General features: G+C 34.7%; 1 protein-coding gene and 1 non-coding gene across 2 annotated transcripts; one reads left to right on the forward strand and one right to left on the reverse strand.

Moving 5' to 3' along the window:
- Window positions 1-390: 390 nt before the first annotated feature.
- LOC132188832 (uncharacterized) lies at window positions 391-5,619 on the forward strand. The gene is made up of 3 exons (XR_015912617.1): window positions 391-517; window positions 700-2,148; window positions 4,037-5,619. It is a non-coding gene; the product is annotated as an uncharacterized LOC132188832 (transcript).
- Window positions 5,620-7,881: 2,262 nt separating this feature from the next.
- On the reverse strand, window positions 7,882-12,868 carry PSF1 (partner of SLD five 1). Its single transcript, XM_088517764.1, has 7 exons — window positions 12,703-12,868; window positions 12,146-12,338; window positions 10,143-10,210; window positions 8,992-9,105; window positions 8,730-8,892; window positions 8,204-8,350; window positions 7,882-8,105 (listed from the first exon to the last, which is right to left on the reverse strand). Exons 2-7 carry the CDS (start codon window positions 12,218-12,220, stop codon window positions 8,079-8,081), a joined length of 594 nt encoding a protein of 197 aa, XP_088373890.1. The 5' UTR covers window positions 12,221-12,338; window positions 12,703-12,868; the 3' UTR covers window positions 7,882-8,078.
- Window positions 12,869-17,643: the final 4,775 nt, after the last annotated feature.

Here is a 17,643-nt window from a genome sequence, read left to right on the forward strand (position 1 = left end):
TCAAAAATTAGTCTCCGTTTGTTGAGTTTTAGAGCATGATTTTTGTTTTTTGTTTGCAAAAGTGTTCTAACGTAACATAAAAGTAAAAAATAATTTTGAGTGTTTTATATTTTAAACTGTTTATTATTATTTTTTTTTAATTTTAAAAAATAGAAAGAAAAAAAAATAGTTTAAATAAATCCGTAAATAGCTTCTTCACGTGCGAATATCATTAACAATTAAATTTAAAGCTGCCACATTAAAAATAAAATAAATAAATAATATTTAAAAAAAAAAAAAGGGCTGCCCTTTTTTTTTTTTTGGATGAATGAGTAAGCTTTGAAGGGCTGCCACTTTGACACCAGCATTTTTAAGGTAGCTTCAGTTGACCAGTGTGAGGCCTCTTCTGTTCCAAATCTGCTGCGATTGGATCTTTCTTTCTGTTTTCAATCTTAATCAAATAGAAAAAGGAAATGAAATTCGAAGCTGCAGTTTTTCCACTTATACAGCTTTCTGGGTTTCCCTCCAGGCCGTCAAGGTAAGACAATCTTTCTTTAACTTTTGCTTTAAATTTTAATGCATGTTTAGTTCTCATTTTCTTCTTGAACGTTGAAAGCTTTTCAATTTCCTGCTCTGGTAGTTGGGTTTGGATCGTTTTGAAATATGATCGACAAACTATTTTAATGAACTGGGTTTTGATTTTAATTGATGGTTTTGCAGATTAAGAGTTCAATGATCTCCTTGTGGATGGTCTGATTGCTTATTTGAATGGATTTTAAAGAAATGCGTTTTGATTTTGTAAGGAATCGTGGATATCGATAGTTTTAAAGCATTTTGAAGACTTGAGAGTTTGATCGTTGTGGGTTCTGCTCTGGAAATTTATGGTCTTTGCAAAATTGGATAATTGATTGGAGATTTCAAGTTTCTGGGTTGAGTACATGTCTTCTCAATTTTGGTAGAGCAGTACAATCCACAACTAATCATCATGTCATATATGTTTCACATTGGATCAATTAGTGTGATCATCAAGGTTTCTTGGGATAATTTCCATCATTGTTTTGAGAACATTTATTTGATTAGTGAAAATAGGGAAAAAGGGGTAGCATTTTGGTTCTTATAGCAATGGATGCTTTGCAAGTTGTTTCTTCAGCAACACAAATAGTGTCAAGTATGGTAGGGGCAGTTGTTGCACTAGAACAAGCCTCTAGGGATCTTGATGAAGCTCCAAAGAGAATCAAAAGCCTAGAGGAGTTTGTGTCTGATCTCGATAATTTGACACGCAGAGTCAAGCAAAAGCATGTCTACAAGCTTCGTAATCCTCAGTTAGATTATCAAATTCAAAGCTTAAATGCCCTGGTAGAACGACTTCATCCAAAGATCATGAAGGCAAGAAGGATTGTGTCAAAGAGTAGGTTAAAGAACTTTGCTAAGATAGTATGGAGTTCTATGGCTGGGGATCCACTTGGGAAACTAGTAAATAATATCAGGGGTGACTTAAACTGGTGGCTGGAATCTCAAAGATTGGTGCAAAATGTTGAAAAGGTAATAGAATCCTCTGCACATGACATTCCAGCTCGATTAAAGATAACTACTGAACAAGGATACCCTATATCTAGCAAATGTATCTTCATAAGGAATTTACTAGAACAAGAGGGTTCGCAACGGGTGATTCTTATCGTCGGATTATCTGGTATTGGAAAATCATGTATGGCTCGTCATGTGGCTTCTGATCCGCCTGCTAAATTTGTGGGTGGAGCAGTTGAACTTGGCTTTGGGCAATGGTGTAGTAGAGCTGCGTGTGATGGAAACAAGGCTGAATACCAGAAGCGTTTAGCAAGAAAAATTTGTAAATTTCTGGTGCAGATTGGATTTTGGAAGAAGATTAAGGATGAGAATACTGGGGATCTTGAATATATATGTTGTTTGCTTCAAGAAGCCTTGTATGGGAAAAGCATTTTGATCCTTCTTGATGATGTGTGGGAGCAGGACATAGTTATGCGATTTGCAAAGCTGTATGATAATGATTGCAAATACTTAGTAACAACAAGAAATGAAGCTGTCTACGAAATTACAGAAGCAGAGAAAATAGAGTTAGGCAAAGATGACCTAAAGGAAATAAGCAAGGGAATCCTTGTGTACCACAGCCTCCTTAGTGAGGAAGAGTTGCCGGTATGAGATGAATCTCTCTCCCTCTTTGTTTTTCTAATATTGCAAGATTTGATCTGGAATTTTTTTATTTTTTATTTTTGGAAAAGAAAGATTTTGTTTTGGATTGCTCCCATCAGATTTTATATAGGTCCATTTTGTATTAAACAGCATTTCAAGAGAAATAAAAAAAAAAAAAAAAAAACATGGTAAGAATGAAGTCACTAAAGAAACATTAGCAAACCATTGGCATCAGAATGTAGGTCAGACACCTTCATATGTTTTATATTCTTAGCAGTCTACAACTTTTTGTAATGATCCACTCACAACAAACGGATTTCTATTTTTTTTTTTTTTATTGTTATTTAGAACATATTTGAGTCATTTAATTCTTACCAAACTTCCACATAATGTGCCTAGAGCGTGTCCTCTAACCGTCCTACTCAGATAATTTCTCTTTCTTTTCCCCTCTTTCTGAGTACAAACCAAAAAAAAATTACTTCCCAACTAAAGTGAATTGTATCCCCACTGCTTGTACTGTACTCATTTGTTACGTGAATGCTTTTACATACATGTAAAGGGATAGATTGTTAGGTTTTGAGGGAACCTAGACCCTTTAGATTTGTTGAAGGGAGCCTAAAACCTTTTCAAACATAAAGTTTGAATTAATTTTCTAATTACTTTATTCATAACATAATGGTCTTTAAATAGGCAAACTATTACAATATTTTCTAGGGCTGAATCATCAGCTCTTATTGGAATATAAACTAGGGCTGAGTCATCAAGACTCTTACTTGAAAATAAATAAACACAATAAAAATAAACACAATAAAATATTCTACCGTATCATATATTTTAATATATGATACTATTAATAATTATTCCACATTCTCGTAACATTCCTTTCCCCTTGAAGAGGACCTTGTCCTCGAGGTCCGAAATCTCGTTCTTGAAATAATCTTGCTCTTGGAATAGAGTTTTCACGTGGCCTTCTTTCATTCCCACCATTTTGTTTTTTTTTCTCTTTCTCTTTCGGAACCAAGCAACATCTAAGCCTCTTTTTCTTCTCCTTTGGGTGAGCCACGATCTAGCGTGAGATGACAAAGTTGGCACAATCAAGCAAGACAAAGTTGGCGATTTTAGTGGAGACACGACTGAGATGCGGCAGTGTTGGACTATGATGACAAAAGACCCATAGTTGCGGTTGGGGGTGATGCCTTTTTTTGATCCGTTGACGCAATTGGATAGTGGCGGAATTGGGTGGCAGTGAGATTGAGTTGTGGAATTGGGGCATCAACGTGGCAGAATGAAAAAAAGACGACTTCATCTTTTTGTGCATCCGACCCTTTCTTTGAGAGAAGGTTGTCGATTTTTTTCTCCATCCTTTCTATTTGCTTTTCTGATTTCTTGATCAAGCCTTCGAACATAATTATGAAACTAGCTAATTGTTGCTCAAGTCAATCAAGACGTGAATCTTCCATGGATCGTTGATTGCTGTAGAAAACAACCAACCTGACTGCTCTAATACCAATTGTTACATGAATGTTTTTACATACACGTAATGGGATAGATTGTTAGATTTTGAGGGAACCTAGACCCTTTAGATTCGTTGAAGGGAACCTAAAACCTTTTCAAACATAAAATTTGGATTAATTTTCTGGTTACTTTATTCATAACATAATGGCCTTTAAATAGGCAAACTATTACAATATTTTATAGGGCTAAGTCATCAAGACTCTTACATGAAAATAAATAAACACAATAAAAAATATTCTACCGTATCATATATTTTAATATATGATACTATTAATAATTATTCCGCATTCTCATATCATTTTCCTAATTGTGGCCTTTATTATTTATTTGTCACAATTTTGATTTGCTTGATGATTGCTAAGATTTTTTGTTTCAGAGTGTAGCAGATAGCTTGCTTGAGCGTTGTGGCCACCACCCTCTTACTGTTGCTGTCATGGGTAAGGCTCTCAGGAAAGAAGTCAGAGCTGAGAAATGGGAGAAAGCTATCAGAAATCTATCCACCTTTGCCACATGCGCACCTGGTCCTGTCTCATATGTAAATGAGAAAGAAACTGAGAACACACTAACCATTTTTGGGTCATTTGAGTTCAGTCTAGAAGCAATGCCTGGAGACTCTAGAAAGCTCTTCACAGCTCTTGCTGCTCTTTCATGGGCAGAACATGTTCCGGAAGCTTGTTTGGAGGCCATTTGGGCAGTTCTTGGACAGGAGAGCTTGTTCTCTCTCATAGTCAGCAAGCTTGTTGAGGGCTCCTTGCTGATGAAAACTGATACGGATCCATTGTATCAAGTACACGACATGGTTTCGCTGTACCTTGACAGCAAGAAAAATGATTCAGTTTTGCTTCTAATAAATGATTCTGGAGAGGAAGAAACATCATTTATTTTCCCATGGCTTCTTGTTTTTGGGAAAGAGAGCGTCAAAAGAATTGCTGAGCAAAAGATAGAGATAATCCTGAGTGTTTTAGAAGAAAAGCAAGCAGTTATCACCTTAGAAGCAATTATCCAGGCTCTAATGGCTAGCAAAACCATATCTGAGTTTGAAACTAGCAGAGCAAGCTTTGTTGGCATATTGGGACCTAGAATCGAAGGCCTGATATCGTCTGGTTCAGAGAGTCTGGTTGCAGTGTCTGCAGAAGCCATCACGAATATATTCAATGGAAGTGATTATTACTTTTTCTTTCCATCACTTGAAAGTACTGGTGCTGTTGATAAGCTAGCAATTATACTTGAAAACTGTGAGGAACCCATGATCCAAACTAATGTTTCAACTGTCCTTGCAAAGCTCGCAGAATTTGGAAGCGCAGAAACAGTCGACAAGGTTCTTCACTGTATCCCATTTAACCAACTCGCTGATTTGCTCTCCCCTGATGCTGAGGAATGGCATGAGAGCATGTTTACAATATTGATGTCGTTGACCAAAGCTGGAAAGTCAAAAGCTATTGAGAGAATGATTGCTTGTGGAATCGAGAAAACTCTTATTAAGCTTCTTGAGAATGGAACTGAAGTAGCACAACATCGTGCTATCGTCGCATTAAAGGCATTTTATGAGCTGGGAGGCCGTCGAACAAATGAGTCTCTTCAACCTGCTAATCTTAACCTTTTGCCATGGGAAGTCAGGCTTCGTTTGGAAAGCTTCGTTTTATCGGATCAGAATGTTCACCATTCACCTAGGCCGCAAACTTTTGAAGATCTCATCCACAGGGTACTTGACAGCAATTACAAGCAGGTATTAGAAGCTATGCAAGACCTCATACCATTCATTGAAAAAGCTGGAGAGCCACAAATCAGAGACATGATTTTAAACAGTCCCCTCATTAGAAGACTCCTGGAACTTTTGCAGTATGGAAACTCACAACAAAAGTCAATGAAATCTGAATCTGCCTTTTTATTAATGAAGCTAGCTTTCTCTGGTGGAGAATCCTTCATTAAGAAATATATAGAGTATGATATTATTTCTGAGCTAGTCAAGATGATGCAGTGCACCATTACAGAGTTGCAGGATGCAGCCTACACAGCAGTACACCAGATGCTGTTTGGTAGTGGCGGGGTCCTGGTTTTAAACCATATCTTTCAAATGGGTCTCATAGAGAAACTGGTTCATTCCATTGACAGCAAATCAATGAAAACCCAGGAAGTGAATGTTCACTGTCTTTTGGATGTTGTCGAATTGGGAAACAAAGCCTGCTTGGAACGGATGTTCTCTTTGCAAGTGGTGGAGAAGCTGGCAAAGTTAGAAAGAGTGAGTGGGGGCTCAGGTGAAACTGTGGTTGGATTTCTCAAGGGAATGGATAAGTGTAAACATATTTCAACGGCAGAGAGGAAGGTTATGAAGCAACAAGTAGTTAGAAAAGTAAGGGCTGCCTTGAAAGGCCATAAATTTGAATCCCGGATGTTAGCAGCTGTAGATGCTTGTCTATCTGAAGGATCAATGAAAGGATCCACTACTAGTAGTAGTGGTAGTAGTAGTAGAAACAGAAAGTTGTAGCTCGGGTTCTTTAGAATATTTTCAATATTATGATTTATTTAGTTTTCTTTGAGGGTTTCTTGTTCATGACTCTTACCCTCTCTATAAATAGAGACCATTGTAATACAATTTATCACACTTCAATATAGACCAAATGCAACTCTTATTCTTCATAAGTTTCTCTCTCTGTCTTTCATATAATATATACCATTACATATTTCTACATTATAGAGAGAGATGTACCTTTTATTTGACTCTAAGGCCCAGCTTCTTAAGGTCTATACTAGGAACTAATTCAGTTCTCTATCAATTTTATTTGTAAATGGTGTGATACATATGGCTTTATCCATGTCTTATTGACTATCCAAAAGCTAATTAAGTATAGGACCATTGTACAAATCCCACACTCATTTCAATAGGTTTTCTTGATTAGTTTTGCAACCCCAACTCTGTGTGGACCAAAGAAAGCCTGCACTTACCAACCCTATTTTGACTACCATTCATGCCCTTATCTTTATTTGTTGCCAGGGGAAGGAGTTCAACAACAAAATAGTGATTACTTGTTACGATCTTAAATGTCTCGCATGACTTAAGTATAATCTTAATCATGTGTAAATTTTCCGGCCACCTTCTCCTTATATGGCGGTTTTCAATGGTGAGTTTTACTTGAAATTTATATCGCTAATAAAGCCTTCAGATTGAGATCTTGTCTTCGTGTTATCCTTCTAGCCGCCCATATTATACCTCAAACTAGGCAGCAAAAAGTTCTTGTAGATAGCAGACTTCAGAATTAAATTCTTCTGGCGACTCATTTTGCTCAACCCAACAATTTGTTATGAATGAGTTGTTTCAGCTACATATTGTGAGATGAAGAGTTCTATCATCTCAAAATCATTTATCTAGAGGCCTAAAAAATGAGGTTGATTATGGATGATCTTCTTTACCATACCTAATGGTTCTTGTGAGTCAACCTTTTATCAAATCATTCTCTTAGATTTTAATTTTTAAATATATTAAATCATTACTTAAGGTATGCACCGTTATCAAATCACTCCCTCTATTAAATTTTTTAACAATGAAAAATGATATGATCACGTTATATTTAATAAAATTTTGACACGTATACATATCATTTAGCACTAATTAACTTTGCCACATCATTTAAAAAATTCCACATCAAACAAAAAAAAAAAAAAGGAAAAGGAAAGAGAATGTTATTTAAAAAAAGAAAAAAGAAAGAGAGATGGTGAATTACCAAACCACCCACAATGGCCTTTAAGAGGGAAGAAGTGCTACACTTCCCTTTTCTTTTCTTTTCTTTTTTCTTTTCAAAATTTAGTTCCCAAATGTGTCACAAATTCATGAAATGGTAACACATAATTTAAGAATCAATTTTTGAAGAAAAAAATTAGAGAGTGTAGCATTTCTCGAAAGAGAGTTTGGCCACGCCCAATCACCTCTTTTTTTCCTCCTTCCTCTTCATTCTTTTCTTAATTTTTTCTTTTCTAATGTGACATTTTAAAATGATGTCATGAAGTTAATTGGTGCCGACTTAACATGTACACATATCAAAATTTTATTGAATATGACATAGCCATCAGCTTATATGTCATCGTTCACCATTAAAAAATCTAGCAAAAGAAATGACTTTGATATCAATGCCTGCCTTAATGAATGATTTGATGCATATTGAATCCTAAGAAGGGATTTTAATAAAAGATCAAACCATAGTAAACCTCTACAGTAATTTTTGTAAAAAAAATGTACACAGTACGGAAAGCAATAAAAATTATAAAACCCCATTAATCAAGCAAGATTGTCAAGGAACGTATGAAAAATTAAAATAAAAGGGGCACCTTCATAGTTAACCAATGCTTAAACACAACCCATCTCTTATCTACATTTCTATTTTATTTATAAAGAAAAAGACTACATAGAAAATAAGGTTGCTAAGTCAGCCTGTGAGCTCCTCCATCAAACCCTGCAGATCATAGGAAATAAGAAAGAAGATTAGAATCATCCCAAAAAAACCATTCTGCTATGAGAAATTTGAGCTAATTGAGTTACTGGACAACACACCCGTGAGATGAATTGCTCAGCATCCGTTCGTTTAAGGAAGTGCATTGAGTGACGAGCAAAATTGGTCGTCTTATCATCACTGAGTACCACACCAATATCATCAAGAACTCTCACCTGAATGTAGGGATCTTTGGGAGGCACCATATCCTGCCAAACACAAGATATAGGTGTTACGTTTGAGATGCAAACTCATGTTGTATACTTGTGTGTGTGATGTTAAACTGTCAGTTGTCTCGAAAGCTTAAGTTGATAAAAAGAGGTAAATTTAATCACTTAATCATTAGTTTAACACTCTCCCTCATATATGAGCTCAAATTTCATTTTAATAGGTGAGATCCAACACGTGGAATATTTAATTTAAATGAGAGTGAATTGACGGAGTCAAGGTTCGATCACAGAACCTTTGGCTCTGATACCATATTAAACTACCAGTTGTTTATTCCAAAAACTTAAGCTAATAGGAAGAGGTAAATTTAATCACTTGATCAACACTTTAACATGTGAGAGAGAGAGAGAGAGAGATTACCACAGTCAAATCAAGGTCAAGTCTCGACATGTATGCTTGCAAAGCAGTAGAAAGTTTCTTAAAATAATCTTCCTCTGTGTGACTGAGTTTCTCTTGAATTTCTTGAGGAAGCACAGGCCCTACCTTCCATATCAAACTTCGTATAATTTCTGCTCTGTTGTACCTGCATGTTTATTAAACCACACCCATGATAACTGGTGAAGATGATAAACCTTCAAAAAAAGAGGTAGCCAGATGCACTTGACAAGCAAGAAATACTTACACGTATGCCACTAGACACCGCTTATTGCGAACTAAAGAAAGGTGGTGGATGAGAGCTCCATAGTGGTCTGCATTTCTAGTTGTTTGGACATCCAATCCTTCTTCCTGGATTTTCCTGTGGTAAAATAAAGTCATGTGCAATATGAGCCATACAAAACCAAACTGATGTTATGTATCACTATAAAGAATGCATGGCAATATAGTCGACGTTAAGAGATGCAACTATAGTCAATGTATGAAAGGAATTACCAAAAAAAAATTCCAACTGAATGAGCAACCAGACTTTTTCATTATGCCAATATGCTAATATCAATTGCGATTACAGTTGGGAATTTCAGGGGAACATACACCAAAAAAGGGTAGTCTGATTTGAAGAACATACATAAATATAAATGGTGGACTTACAAAACTGGATAAATTTGAGATAAATTTTGTTTTAAGATCTACTATGTTTTAGAACAGAGCAGATACAATAAATTCAATATTGAAAAACCATATTGGCTGACAACAATAACTGGATATAAAATGGTTCACCTTTAAGATTTCATCAAAGCAACCAAAATGTAATGTGAACCAGAGTCAGTTGAAAAGTTGAACCTATTGCACTGTGAACCAGGGCAGATACAATAATTTGAATCTATGTATATATTTGCTAGTTGAAAGTTGATAGAAGAAGGAAGACATTATGAGACAAGTAAGGGTGTTTCATGACATTATTTGACCTGAGTTTAGTGCTTTATAATTGGGTTTGACATTCAAATCTAAAGTTCTAGAAACTTGATGGGAGTACTAAGGATCCACATCCATGATTCTAAGGAGCAAAGAATGCAGAAAATTAGCATCTGGGCCATTTTTAAAGAAATGACACAGTAGCAGTACACTATTTAGGAGGATTTTGTCGCTGGGGATTTTGGTGATTTATTTCAAGAACAGTGACCCCAAAGCTGGTAAACCACATGAAGGAGAAAAGATGTACAAACAAAAATGTTGAGCCCAAAACATGAGACCGATTATACAATACAATGGAACAGCATTTTCCAAATTATAAAAATAAAAAAATAAAAAAATAAAAAAATAAAAAAGAAAGAAAGAAAATAGAATAAAGCAACAAACGAAGGAACCACTAGAAGCAGAAAAGGATAATAGGATTACCTTATCAAGGACTGAAGCTCAAGGTGATGTTGACTACATTCAGCAGCCACTTGATCAAACAGGTCGCTCTACAAGATCGTAGCGAAACAAATTTCAAGTTGAAGGCAGCATGATAAATTTGTAATGGAAGAGAGAAAGAGAGAGGTTAATGGGTGTCTTAAACGTTGGGTGCAGGTTGAAAATGAGACAGAGATGCATCAGGCATCAAAAGAACCTTTTATATTACTTTTTGAAACAAGATCCAAATAGATAATCTGTGTTGCAACATTTGGGGCATCAAAAGTGTTGCCATATGACATATATTGCCATTTCCCAGAAAAGAAAACAAGTTGACTTATGAAACATTACGTCCGCCAAGGCTAAAAAATTTGAGGCAAGCAAGTCAGAAAATGTCCAATTTCAAGAAAATCAGTTATTTTCTTCCTTTCAAACAACAAACCAAGATTTGAAGATCAATTTTCACGTTCCCTTGCAGTTTACAACCATTATCAGGAAATTCAACATTTACCAAAGAGTGTACTTATCATTCAGTCCACAAGCATAACAAGATACTATATGCTTGGCAAAATGCATATTTATAACTTAGGGTAAATTTACTTATCAAGGACTGAAGCTCAAGGTGATGTTGACTACATTCAGCAGCCACTTGATCAAACAGGTCGCTCTACAAGATCGTAGCGAAACAAATTTCAAGTTGAAGGCAGCATGATAAATTTGTAATGGAAGAGAGAAAGAGAGAGGTTAATGGGTGTCTTAAACGTTGGGTGCAGGTTGAAAATGAGACAGAGATGCATCAGGCATCAAAAGAACCTTTTATATTACTTTTTGAAACAAGATCCAAATAGATAATCTGTGTTGCAACATTTGGGGCATCAAAAGTGTTGCCATATGACATATATTGCCATTTCCCAGAAAAGAAAACAAGTTGACTTATGAAACATTACGTCCGCCAAGGCTAAAAAATTTGAGGCAAGCAAGTCAGAAAATGTCCAATTTCAAGAAAATCAGTTATTTTCTTCCTTTCAAACAACAAACCAAGATTTGAAGATCAATTTTCACGTTCCCTTGCAGTTTACAACCATTATCAGGAAATTCAACATTTACCAAAGAGTGTACTTATCATTCAGTCCACAAGCATAACAAGATACTATATGCTTGGCAAAATGCATATTTATAACTTAGGGTAAATTTACCCATCAAATTACCATCCTAATCTCACTTGCACTTCTAAACTACATCTCACTGCAACTCTCGAACCTATAAACTGCCAAAATGTTCCAAGTTACACCCCCTTTTGCCAAAAATATCGTCAGGTTACAAAACAACCAACCAAACAAACGTACCTACAAAAACAATTCGCCACAAGATGCAGAAGATGTCATAGTTTTGAGGTGCATGTGAGATTAGGGTGGTAGTCTGGGTAATGTGTAATTTACCCTATGATTTAAGAACAATTTGGATGGCCAAAGATTATGGTCAAAAGAATCCATAGAGATTGGGTTGATCCAACTAAAGTATTGCCACGATAAGGTTTGATTTGAATACCACATAGGAAAAATCTGACACAAAATGAAGTTTACCATGCATTCAGTAAAGTTATTCTGTTAATTATTCAACGTATAACAAAATTTCGCTACAAGATGTAGATATTGTTATTAGAAAAAGAAAAATTCTCCTACCATCATCATCCAAAATTCCCAACCACATATTAACAAATTTTGATGAAAAGAAACATTCCTTCCGAATGAACCCCAGACATTGTTTTAGAACCAATAGCACCACCACCTACCCATCGACAGAACTATGCCCACAAACCAAATTCATAGCCACATATCACCAAATTGTGAAGAATGGAAACATACCTGCCAAGTGAATTCCTAATTATTACCCTGTAACATGCTCAATCCACCCATTGCCAAAACCTTTCTTAAATTCAGACATAAAAACAGCAGAACCTTTTACAATTCAAGAGAAGAAGATTGAAAACAAGCACCGGGGCTTACATTGCAAGGCGTGAGCTGCCCCTTTTCAGCGCTTGCAAGTTCTTTCACCAGTTGGCAAGCCTTTCTCCCATACATATTTCAATTCAACGAAAAACAAACCCCAACTTAGTCTTCAGGATTTGATGCAGAAATTGTAGCCGACAATAATAGCTTTCGTTTTCAGGATTTGATGCAGAAACTGTTGCCAACTTCACTAATAAACAAATAATGTCAATTAGTTCAGAATATAAGCCGAGTTAAGGGCGTTGTGGAGAACTCTAGCCGAATTCTGGAGGTAACTAAAGCATCATAACCAGTAATCGAAAACCCAATACCAAAATCTCATCTTTATTTCTCTTTTAAAACATAAATAATAAATCAAGTAACTGAACAAACAAACGCAAATAAAAACGAAAACTCAAAGCATAAACAAGCATCACTCCATAAATTGAACAAAACAAATAGATAAACAGACAAACCCAAACCCAAATCAAAACAAAAACCAAAGCAAACCCATTTAGGCAATTATAACAAGTAAAGAAAAAATCTAATCTTCATATATAAACATGTATACAAACCTTCTTCAACTCGATGGGCGTCGCCGGTGGTGGCGTGGGTGGCGTTCGCTAGCGGCAGTAGATGGCGGTGGGCGGAGGCCTAAGGTTGGGGGAAGAGGGAGGGAGGGAGGGAGAAAAAAAGAGGGAAACGTTTTTGGTGGGAAAAAATTGTAAAATTTCAAACCCTAAAGTTCTTCTTCTATCACGCATGATTTTGAATTTTTTTGTTTGTTTTTTTTTTAATAGCATAAAGGTATTTCGTAGCATTACTCCAAAGTAAATGTTTTTATACGTATAAGAGGGTGGATGTGGGTATTTCTTTAGAGGTTTTTTTTTTTTTTTTTTTTCTCAAATGTGATTTAACGTTTAAAATTATTTTTTTATTATCTTTTTTACATGTCGACACAAGGAGAGGAAAAAGGAGAATAGGGACTATTTATTGATGTCCGCTTGATGAAGGCGTTGTCTCCAGCCCAATGAGCTGCTATTCATTGGGGATAGCTTTTAAAATTACTAATATATCAAAATTTAATAATAGCAATTTTAAATTCTATGATAATTTTAAAAGCCAAGTTACATATGGGAGGATTAAAAAAAAAAAAAAAACTCTAATCTTTTTTCTAGCATTACTCTTTCCAAAATTAGTAGGTTTCAATTCGGCCCATGTAACGTAAGAACTCAAAAGTTAAAAAAGAAAAAAGTGATGACAAATACCGTTGGCAAGCCTTCACTTACCGTGAATTGTCCTATTTTTTGCAATAAATCTCTCAATTTAGTGTATCGAATTTTTATTTTTTTTTCGTTAAATTCCAACAAAATTTCTAAAATACCACCCCCCCCCCCCCCCTTGAAAAAATATTTAAAATTTTTGCAATAATTGAGGCATGGTATTTTTACAAATACCGTTAAATCCGAACCAACCACTTAAACTTTGTAATTTTTTTTTTCTACAACAAATGGGGGTATTTTGGAAATTTTAACACCTCTCAGTTCATAATTAATAAAAAATCCTAATGATTGAGTAACATTGAAAACAATTGAAAGATGGATCCACTAAATTGAGAGAAATTGAATTTTAAGAAAAACATTGCAAAAGTGATGACAATTAGTTAAGTGAAGTTTCTCCTAAAAAAAAAAATCTTTCACAAGATTCATGGTATTATGCTGAAAAGATAAGGAGCGAAGGTAGGCCAAGTCGTACCTCCTATAAAATATAATGTTTGGCTGGTCGGCAAAGTCCCACTCTCGTAAATACATCATGTCTTTCTCTTATCCCACTTTCATGTAGATTTTTTAATAAAGTCGATTCAAGACTTTACGGGTACTACTACATTAGTTCAATTATATAAAAATAAGATGAGAGGTGAATATATAACATTATTATTTTATAATATGAAACCAGAATATTACATATAATTCTCATTTTAATGGCTATTGAAACAAGAATGAAAGTCTTCATGAGAACCAATATTAATTATTAAAAAAAAAAAATTGAAAGTTGGTCTTTTGACTCTTTGGGTTGAGGAGGAAGACGTTTTCAAATACACCATTAATAAAATATTTCAAAGTTTTGTTTCACATTTCTCTATCCAAATTCCAGGAGAGAGGACGGAAATTGAGATGGACCTTTTGGCATTTTCCCTCACGTGCAATCGAGAGAATAGCGGATAAAAACAATTTTAATAAATGTTTCTTGTTTTCTATTGATTTTGTAAGCTTTCTCCCACTTTTTTTTTTTTTTTTTTTCTAATTAACTTAATTTGTCTGCGTTGAGCAAAAGTTCTTTTCATTAAGGGTGAAATAGCGGTTGCTAATCGCTCGGTTAGCAGTTAACTGCTTTGGGATAATCGCTTTTTTCTACTGCTTTTTTGGGTCTTTTTTAGGCTTTTTTTTAGACCGATTTTGGGCTGATTTTGGACCGGTTTTTAGCTCACTTTAAACATTTTTTATACTCATTTTAAAAGTTTTTTTTTTCCTCTCCTTTTCATGGCCATTTTAGCATTAAAAATTGCTATATACCAAAATCTCGTTGGTTACCTTTTACAAATCTACACATCATATAATATACAAATAAAATTACAACAAAATCATCACTTCACTTGTAGTCTTATACATAAACTCAAACAAGTTCATAAATTCACAAGCAAGTTCATAAACTCATAAGCAACCAAAAAAACCAACATAGTTGAACTTGAAGCTTAAGCCTCATTTCAATCAACCAAAAAAAGTTCATAAACTCACAACTTATTGTTATTTATTATATGAAATATATGTATATAAAATATAAATATATATTATATTTTTAAAAAAAAGCGGTTAGCGGGTAGCGGATTTCCAAAACTCACTAATCGCTAACCGCAACCGCCTAGGCAGTTAGCAGTTTTTACTATCCGCTTTCAAAGCGGTTAAGCAGTTAGGCGGTTAACGGTTAACGGTTATAGCGGTTAGCGGTTGCCGATAGGCGGTTTTAAATTTCACCCCTACTTTTCATATTACCTATTAAATAAAATAAAATAAAAATAGAAAAAGATAACCCCTCAAGAGTGATCAGAAGAAAACAAATAACATGGCATCCTTAACATTAAATTTTTGTTGTTTTTACCCTTCACAGTTCACACCATACAAATTGCAAAGCCCACTAAATGACAAACCCCATTAAAGAAAATGTTACAATGAAAAAATTTAATATTTTAGAAGAAATATATATATATATATATATATATATATATATATATATATATATATATATTACTTAAATTTATAATTTAAAATTTTCAATTGTTAATTTCTATGTGTTAAAAATTTCATAAAATCTGCATGCATCCAAATCTTAAGCTCAAACATCATGGAAAAACAGGGTAATTTTATAAGTTTCTCTTGTATTACTCTTGTTTCTCTCAAAAAATGAGATAACTTTTAAAATTATCATCTGATTAAAATCTAATAATGATCAATCACAAGCCTAATGGTGATTTTAAGAACGATATCATCATTAGAGGAACACAAAAGTGACACAAGATTGACTTATAGCATTACTCGAAAAAACATGTTATCATAAAAATTTTAACTAAATAATTATTATCATATATATTACCACTATTGGTCTTTATCCGTCGTTATTGTCATTGTGATCATTATCATTACTAGAAATGATAAATATAAAATTGGTCCATGTGATTTGACTAAGTTACAAATTACTTTATATGGTATAACAAATAATATATAGGTCTATGTAGTTAGCCTAAATTATAAATCACTCCTTGTGGTATAAAAAAATAATTTATATGTCCTCAAGGTAGGCCAAAATAACAGTTTATTCATTAAAATCAATTTTTGTTAAGTAATTTAACAGAATCCATTACTTTATTACATCATACTCTATAATAAATTAACATAATCTCTAAGATATCCAAAATTTTACTCTGTGTGTAACCCTTCCTCATTTTTATCTTCCTTGCCACGATTTAGGAACATATTCCGAGAATTTGATAGTTGCATTTTGTGAAGCAGCTAACAAAGATGAAGATGAGGGACGGAGAGAGGGTTACACACGAGATAAAATTTTGGAGATATAAGAGATTAAGTTAATTTACTGTAGTCATAAGACGCGGAGTGGTGGCTGATGTATAATGTTAGCTAGCATCGTAAAATGATGTAAAAAATCATAATTGTCATTTTTTAAAGTCAGAAATTAATAATAACACGTGTTGTGTTTTTATTGGATATGACGTGGCAAAGTGAAAGTGACAGATTTTGTTAAGTTACTTATGCTCCGTTTGTTTCGCCGTAAAATGATTTCGGGAAAATGTTATCCGTATTTTCGAGTATTTGGTGCGACGTAAAATTATATTCAATGAAAAATATTTTCCCTTTGACGGAAACTTTTTCTTTAATTTTTGGAAAATGGTTTCTAATTTTGAAAATCGTAAACCATTTTTTCGAGTTTGAACATCTCATTCTCAAATCCACGGACCTTACCAAGACCCGCCCAGGACCCCACCGGGACTTGACCGGGACTTGCCCGGGACCCAACCAAACCTGCCCGGGACCTAAACGAGACTCGCTCAGGTCCTGCCCGAGACCCCGCTAGGACTTGACCGAGACCCGCCTGGAACCCAACTGACCTACCCGGGACTCACCCAACACCTCGCCGGGACTTGACCAGGATCACCCAGGTTCCGATCAGACCTGCCTTGGACCCCCACCAAGACTTGCCCGAGACTTGTCCAGGACTCACCCGGAACCCGCCAGGACATTGGTGGGACTTGATCGGAACCCCGCAGGGACCCGACGTCGAAAAAAAATTTCAAAGAAAAACATTTTCCTGGGAAATGATTTTTTATAAAACATTTTTTAGTATTTTGCATGTACGAAAAATGTTTTCAGTAGAAAACATTTTCCGGTATTTGGTGTACAGAAAATCATATTAAACACTAAATTACAAAAATATTTCTGTTGGGTCATGGGTGGGACCCAAGCTAATCCCGGTGGGGTTCGGGCAGGTCCCGGAAGAGTCGCAGTGGAGTCCCTACGAGACTCAGTTAGGATACCTCTAAGACTTGGTCGGGAAATTTTCGTAATTTAAAGTTGAATATAGTTTAATGAATATTATATATATAATTATGATTTTCTGTATGCGCCAAACACCGTAAAATGTTTACGAGTAAATCATTTTTCAGAAAAACATTTTTTGTTGAAAATATTTTACGTCGAAACAAACAGAGCCTTAATATAAATTGATTTTAGGAAGTAAACTGTTATTTTGACATATATTGAGGACCTATAAATTATTTTTAATAGTAGATAGAGTGATTTCTAATTTAGGCCAATCGACCAATTTTGCATTTATCCCTTACTAGAAGTATAAATTTATTGATTTTTAATTCTATTAATTTAAAACTTGTCATTTGAAAATTTCTAATAATTTATAAAATTCTAAATCCCTCAATAAACCCTTTTATG

This window comes from Corylus avellana, chromosome 6 (genome assembly GCF_965113065.1).
Source record: "Corylus avellana chromosome 6, dhCorAvel1.hap1.2, whole genome shotgun sequence".
NCBI lineage: Eukaryota > Viridiplantae > Streptophyta > Magnoliopsida > Fagales > Betulaceae > Corylus > Corylus avellana.